Genomic DNA, 7841 nt, shown 5'->3' on the forward strand with positions numbered 1-7841 from the left:
ATGGGCTGAGTGACCATTGCTGGGAACGGGCTGAGTGACCATTGCTGGGAATGGGCTGAATGACCATTGCTGGGAACAGACTGAGTGACCATTGCTGGGAATGGGCTGAGTGACCATTGCTGGGAACAGACTGAGTGACCATTGCTGGGAATGGGCTGAATGACCATTGCTGGGAACAGACTGAGTGACCATTGCTGGGAATGGGCTGAATGACCATTGCTGGGAACGGGCTGAGTGACCATTGCTGGGAATGGGCTGCGTGACCATTGCTGGGAACGGGCTGAGTGACCATTGCTGGGAATGGGCTGAGTGACCATTGCTGGGAACGGGCTGAGTGACCATTGCTGGGAATGGGCTGCGTGACCATTGCTGGGAATGGGCTGAGTGACCATTGCTGGGAACGGGCTGAGTGACCATTGCTGGGAACAGACTGAGTGACCATTGCTGGGAATGGGCTGAATGACCATTGCTGGGAACAGACTGAGTGACCATTGCTGGGAATGGGCTGAATGACCATTGCTGGGAACGGGCTGAGTGACCATTGCTGGGAATGGGCTGCGTGACCATTGCTGGGAACGGGCTGAGTGACCATTGCTGGGAATGGGCTGAGTGACCATTGCTGGGAACGGGCTGAGTGACCATTGCTGGGAATGGGCTGCGTGACCATTGCTGGGAATGGGCTGAGTGACCATTGCTGGGAATGGGCTGAGTGACCATTGCTGGGAATGGGCTGCGTGACCATTGCTGGGAACGGGCTGCGTGACCATTGCTGGGAATGGGCTGAGTGACCATTGCTGGGAACGGGCTGAGTGACCATTGCTGTGTGGTCAGCTGAACGATTGCTGGTTCCTGACTCCAGAGTTAAAATATTGAAACTTTCCTCACTCCGTTTCAAAGTGAAAAGCAGGGCTTGTTAGTTTGATATTCTCCAAGAGTGTCTTTTGTCGAAAGGTGTTGCTGTCTCACTTCTCTCCTTGAATTTCCTAATCTCTCTTTTACAGACTGTTAATGGAGAGCCGGTCGAATGACAGCCGGGACTGTGGTGATCACAGGTGGAATATTGGCTACAATTATCCTCCTTTTTATAATCATCGTGTTGTGTTATTGCCGGCTGCAGGTCAGTGTTAGAATAACCCACAGGGTAAACTATGGCCATCTGAAATAAATAAATCAAATATTTTGCAGTCTATTTCCTCTCCTCACAGAACAGCCACAGGTGGAGGCTGGAGGTAAAACCACAAGTTTTATTGCTGTGTTGAAATATACAGTGTATAAAGTTTATGGTAAACGGGTGGGAACACACTGAAGGGAGTGACGAGTCCATCTGGGAGTGACGAGTCTGTCTGGGAGTTCGTCTGGGAGCGGCGAGCCAGTCTGGGAGTCCATCTGGGAGCGGCGAGTCCGTCTAGAAGATGCGAGTCCATTGCGTTGTTGGCGGGGAGCCCATCTAGGAGCGGCGAGTCCGTCTGGGAACAGCGAGTCCGTCTGGGAGATGCGAGTCCGTCTGGGAGATGCGAGTCCGTCTGGGAGATGCGAGCCCGTCTGGGAGCGGCGAGTCCGTCTGGGAGATGCAAGTGCAACTGGGAGATGCGAGCCCTTCTGGGAGCGGCGAGTCCGTCTGGGAGTAGCGAGTCCGTCTGCAAGATGCGAGTCCGTCTGGGAGATGCGAGCCCATCTGGGAGTGGCGAGTCTGTCTGGGAGCGTCGAATCAGTCTGGGAGATGCGAGCCCATCTGGGAGATATGAGCCCGTCTGGGAGCGGCAAGCCCGTCTGAGAGTGGCGAGTCCGTCTGGGAGCGGCGAGACCGTCTGTGTTGTTGGCGGGGAGCAGCTGCTCGGCTGTTAAAATGGTCGGAGGCAACGAATCAAAGGAGGGTGTGGGAATTCCGGGGTGGGGTGAGGGGCGGGGGAAATCCTGGGGTGGAGAGGATGAGTTTTGGATGAGCTCCAGTTTATGGAGGGTTAAAAATTGGGAGGCCAGCCAAGAGAGCATTGGACCAGTTGATTCTGGAGCTAACAAAAGCATGGGTGAGGATTTGATCACTAGATGAGCTGAGGCAGGGGTGGAGATGAACGCTGTTACGAGGGTGAAAGTAGGCAGTCTTGGTAATGAAGAGGCTATGGAGCCGTAAGCTCAGCTAAGGGTTAAATAGGACATGAAATAGACTACAAACAGTCTGGTTGAGCCTGAGACAGTGGCCAGGGAGAGGAAAGGAGTCGGTGGCTCGAGAACGGAGTTTGTGGCGGGTACCGAAGACAATGGCTTTGGTCTTCCCAATATTTAGTTGGAGGAAATTTCTGCTCATCCAGTACTGGATGTCAGACAGGCTAAGTGAGTGGGCAAGAACATGGCAAATGGAATATGATGTGGAGAAATGTGAAGTTATCCACTTTGGTAGGAAAGATAGAAAAGCAGAGTATTCTTTAAATGGTGAGAGATTGAGAAATGTTGGTGTTCAGATGGATCTGTGTGTCCTTGTACACGAATCACTGAAAGCTAACATGTAGGTACAGCAAGCAATTAAGAAAGCAAATGGTATATTGGCCTTTATTACGAGGAGTTGATTATAAGAGTAAAGATGTCTTACTGCAATTTTATAGGGCCCTGGTGAGACCACACCTGGAATATTGTGTATAGTTTTGGTCTCCTAGCCTTAGGAAGGATTTACTTGCCATAGAGGGAGTGCAACAAAGGTTCACCGGACTGATTCCTGGGATGGGGAGGGTGGGGGGAGGGGGGAGGCGAGTGTCCTATGAGGAGAGATTGAGTAGACGAGGCCTGTATTCTCTAGAGTTTAGAAGAATGAGAGGTGATCTCATTGAAACATATAAAATTCTTACAAGGCTTGACAGGGTAGATGCAGAGAGGATGTTTCCCCTGGCTGGGAATCACAGCTAGGGGTGACAGTCTCAGAATAAGGGGTTGGCCATTTAGGACTGAGATGAGGAGAAATTTCTTCACTCAAAGGGCGGTGAATCTTTGGAATTCTCTATCCCAGAGGGCTGTGGAGGCTCAGTCTATGAGTAAAATCAATAGATTTTTGGATATTAAGGGAATCCAGGGATATGGGGATAGTGCAGGAAAGTGCAGTTGAGGTAGAAGATCAGCCATGATCTTATTGAATGGCGGTACAGGCATTTATTGCCCATCCCTAATTGCACTTGAGAAGATGGCGGTGAGCTGCCTTCTTGAACCGCTGGAGTCTGTGTGGTGAAGGTGCTCCCACAGTGCTGTTAGGGAGGGAGTAGGTGCTGCCGAAGAAGCCTTGGCGAGTTGCTGCAGTGCATCTTGTAGATGGTAAGGGGGACCCAGTGGATGTGGTGTATTTGGATTTCTAGAAGGCATTCGATAAGGTGTCACATAAAATGTTACTGCACAAGATAAAAGTTCACGGGGTTCGGGGTAATATTAGCATGGATTGAGGATTGGTCAACTAACAGAAAACAAAGAGTCGGGATCAATGGGTTATTTTCCGATTGGTAAACAGTAACTAGTGGGGTGTCACAAGGATTGGTGCTGGGACCCCAACTATTTACAATCTATATTAACGACTTGGAGGAAGGGACTGAGTGTAACGTAGCCAAGTTTGCTGACGATACAAAGATGGGAGGAAAAGCAATGTGTGAGGACACAAAAAATCTGCAAAAGGACATAGACAGGCTAAGTGAGTGGGCAAAATTTGGCAGATGGAGTATAATGTTGGAAAGAGTGAGGTCATGCACTTCGGCAGAAAAAAAATCAAAGAGCAAGTTATTATTTAAATGGAGAAAGATTGCAAAGTGCTGCAGGGACCTGGGGATACTTGTGCATGAAACACAAAAAGATAGTATGCAGGTACAGCAAGTGATCAGGAAGGCCAATGGAGTCTTGGCCTTTATTGCAAAGGGGATGGAGTATAAAAACAGAGAAGTCTTGCTACAGCTATACAGGGTATTGGTGAGGCCACACCTGGAATATTGCATGCAGTTTTGGTTTCCATATTGGAGGCAGTTCAGAGAAGGTTCAGTAGGTTGATTCCGGCGATGAGGGGGTTGACTTATGAGGAAAGGTTGAGAAGGTTGGGCCTCCAATCATTGGAATTCAGAAGAATGAGAGGTGATCTTATCGAAACGTATAAGATTATGAGGGGGCTTGACAAGGTGAATCCAGAGAGGATGTTTCCACTGATGGGGGAAGACTAGAACTAGCGGGCATGATCTTAAAATAAAGAGCTACCCATTTAAAACTGAGATGAGGAGAAATTTCTTCTCTCAGAGGGTTGTAAATCTGTGGAATTTGCTGCCTCAGAGAGCTGTGGAAGCTGGGACATTGAATAAATTTAAGACAGAAATACAGTTTCTTAAACAATAAGAGATTATGGGGAGTGAGCAGGGAAGTGGAGCTGAGTTCATGATCAGATCAGCCATGATCTTATTGCAAGGCGGAGCAGGCTTGAGGGGCCGTATGGCCTAATCCTGCTCCTATTTCTTATGTTCTTATGCAATCAGGAAAGTAAATGGAATGTTGACCTTTATTGCAAGGGGGATGGAGTATAAAACCAGAGAAGTTCTGCTACAATTGTACAGGGTATTGGTGAGGCCACACCTAGAGTACTCCATACAGTTTTGGTTTCCTTATTTAAGGAGGAATATACTTGCATTGGAGGCAGTTCAGAGAAGGTTCACTGAGATGAAGGGGTTGACTTATGAAGAAAGGTTGAGCAGGTTGGGTCTGTACTCATTGGAGTTCAGAAGAATGAGAGGTGATCTTATTGAAACATAAGATAATGAGGGGGCTCAACAAGGTCGATGCAGAGAGGATGTTTCCGCTCATGGGGGAATCTAGAACTAGGGGGCATAGTTTCAGAATAAGGGTCGCCCATTTAAAACTGAGATAAGGAGGAATTTCTTCTCTGAGGGTTGTAAATCTGTGGAATTCTCTGCCCCAGAGAGCGGTGGAAGCTGGGACATTGAATATATTTAAGGTGGAGATAGACAGATTTTTGATCGATATGGGAGTAAAGGGTTGTGGGGAGTGGGCAGGGAAGTGGAGCTGAGCCCATGATCAGATCAGCCATGAGCTTATTAAATGGCGGAGCAGGCTTGAGGGGCCAAATGGCCAACTCCTGCTCCTATTTCTTATGGTCTTATGTACACACTGCAGCCACGGTATGTCGGTGATGGAGGAAGTGAATGTTTAAGGTGGATGGGGTGGCAATCAAGCAGGTGTTGAGTTTCTTGAGTGTTGTTGGAGCTGCACTCATCCAGGCAAGTGGAGAGTATTTCATCACACTCCTGACTTGTGCCTTGTAGATGGTGGAAAGGCTTTGCGGGATCAGCAGGTGAGGCACTCACCACAGAATATCCAGCTTCTGACCTGCGCCTGTTGCCACAGTATTTATGTGGCTGGTCCAGTTAAGTTTCTGGTGAATGGTGACCCCCCAGGTTGTTGGTTGGGGATTCTGCGATGGTAATGCCATTGAATGTCATGGGCGGTGGTTAGGCTGCCCATTAGATATGTTTGTAACGGCACAATATTGGAATTCCAAAACACTGCCCAGCAACTGGATGCATGCGTTTGTGTAGACTTGCGTATAGTGTGTGCTGCTGGCCTCATGTTAAAGCTGTGCCATGTTTCTTTCCGTGGGAGCTTGCTGTGCACAAATTGGCTGCCGTGTTTCCTACAACAGTGATTACACTTCAAAAGTGCTTCATTGGCTGTGAAGTGTTCTGGGACATCCTGAGGTCGTGAAAAGCGCAGTATAAATTTTATAAGTTCTTTTCTTTCTTTCCAGTATTATTGCTGTAAGAAGGAGGAAAGGGATGGAGATGAGGAGGAGCCAGATTTTGCAGTGCATTCGCGTCTGCCTGCTGCTTACTACAATCACAGCGCTGGAAATGGACTTAACTTCAGTGCTGTAGCCTATCCCCAGGATCACTCCCATTCCAGAGCAATCTGCTCCCATTGCAAACCACTTTTCTATGTCCATCAGATTGAAGAGATTCGGAACGGGGGTGATAGCGTGACCTATAACACTATGAGTGAGGAGGATTTAGAAATGTTGACGAATCCCAAGGACCTGCCCATGGGCCGGGCCAAGCTGACAAGAGACGCTTTCAGCAGAAGTCGAAGTATCAGCACTGATGTGTGAAGAGGTTTGTTACTCAAGGGTTTGTACAACAGTTTTAATTTAATATAAACAAAGCCATTAGTTTACGTACTTAATGGAAAAATAGGCGGAATCATTGAATGCGATTCCCAAAGCACCAGTAAATATCTCACAATCCCAAATAATAAAATCAGATTTTATTCAGTCACCATAATATCACTGGCCTGAATATAAAGAACAAAATGGAATTTATACAAAAAACTTATTAATGTATTTATATATTAATTTATTTAATGGATAAGATCTGTTTGATTAAGTGGCAGTTTCAAGCACATGTTTTAAAGTGGCCAGATGAATTGTAATGTGAATCTTTATTATGTGGGGTGGCAGCTAATGTTAATGTGTTATATTTTCTATGTGTGACCTAATGGTGTGACAGAAGTTAATGGCTGGCTGATGATGTACTCTAGGGTGCTGATTAACTCTACATTGTTCAGGATCTGCTTTCCAGAGACTTTTCTCGGATTGGTCATTATTGTTCAAGTCACATGAATAAACCAGAGAACTTTGTGAATCAAAAATAAATCACAGTTCAGCACTCTCATTTTCATCAGCCTTGGATTCACAGGAACATTTTTGTTCTCTTATTTTAGGATCTCTGTGAAATTTAGAGAAAAATCCTTGGAGGAAACTGGGAAAGGGGCAGAAACGACATGAGGGGATTGTCTAAAATAAACAAATCATTCACGAATTCATTCAAATTTAAACTGGTTACTTATTTAGCTGTGAATCTGAAACTATTTGCCCACTGAGTTTCTCCAGCACCATGTGTGAGGATCTCATGCACTTCTTTGTCACTAAGATGGAGACCATCCGTTCAGCCGCCTCTGCCGCTTCCCTCCCGTCCCCTAGTCCACCGGGCCAAACTTCCTCTAAGGAGTCCTCCTGCCCCACCCTCAATTCGCATCTTTCTCTAGTTTCTCTCCTATCTCCCCATATGCTCTCTCTGAGCTCATCTTGTCCATAAGACTCATCTCCTGCTCCCTCAATCCTATTGCAACCAAACTGCTGACCACCCCACTTCCCTTCCTGGCTCCCATGTTAGCTGATATTGTTCTGTCCCCATACCCTTCAAATCTGTTGTCATCACTTCTTTCCTCAAAACAACCCATGACCCCTCCGTCCTTGCAAATTACCATCTCCAACCTCCCTTTCCTGTCAAAAGTCCTTGAACGTGTTGTCGCCACCCATTTCCATCTTTCCCACAGCTCCATGTTGGACCCCTCCAAACAGTACTGAAATAGCCCTAATCGAAGTCACAAATGATATCCTATGTGACAGTGACTGATGGTGAACTATTACTCTTCATCCTTCTCGAACGTCTGCAGCCTTTGGCACAGTTGACCACACCATCTTCCCCCAACGCCTCTCCTCCGTTCCACTCTTACCTATCCAGTTGTAGTCAGAGTATCTCCTGCCATGGCTTCTCTTCCCACATAGTTACCTCTGGAGCCCCCAAAGGATCAGTATTTGGCATGTCCTATTTCTAATCTACATGCTTCCCTTCGGCGGCATCGTATGAAGACACAACGCCAGGTTCCACAAGTATGCTGACAACACCCAGTTGTACCATACCATTACCTCTTTCAACCCCTCACTGTCTCTGATTTGTCATGCTGCTTGTCTGCCATCCAATATTGGATGACCAGAAATTTCCAATTAAATATCGGGAAGACCAAAGCCATTGTCTTCA

General features: G+C 47.0%; 1 protein-coding gene across 1 annotated transcript; it reads left to right on the forward strand.

Moving 5' to 3' along the window:
- Positions 1–1009: 1009 nt before the first annotated feature.
- fam163ba (family with sequence similarity 163 member B, genome duplicate a) lies at positions 1010–6316 on the forward strand. Its single transcript, XM_070863417.1, has 2 exons — positions 1010–1117; positions 5774–6316. The coding sequence occupies exons 1-2, from the start codon at positions 1025–1027 to the stop codon at positions 6128–6130; spliced, it is 450 nt and encodes a 149-aa protein (XP_070719518.1). The 5' UTR covers positions 1010–1024; the 3' UTR covers positions 6131–6316.
- Positions 6317–7841: the final 1525 nt, after the last annotated feature.

The sequence above is a fragment of the Pristiophorus japonicus genome, chromosome 20 (assembly GCF_044704955.1).
Source record: "Pristiophorus japonicus isolate sPriJap1 chromosome 20, sPriJap1.hap1, whole genome shotgun sequence".
Classification (NCBI taxonomy): domain Eukaryota; kingdom Metazoa; phylum Chordata; class Chondrichthyes; family Pristiophoridae; genus Pristiophorus; species Pristiophorus japonicus.

Coding starts and splice junctions, on each gene's coding strand:
- fam163ba (XM_070863417.1), top strand. CDS start 1,025: ATGACAGCCGGGACTGTGGTGATCACAGGTGGAATATTGGCTACAATT. Junction 1,118..5,773: donor TGTGTTATTGCCGGCTGCAG/GTCAGTGTTAGA, acceptor CTTTCTTTCCAG/TATTATTGCTGTAAGAAGGA.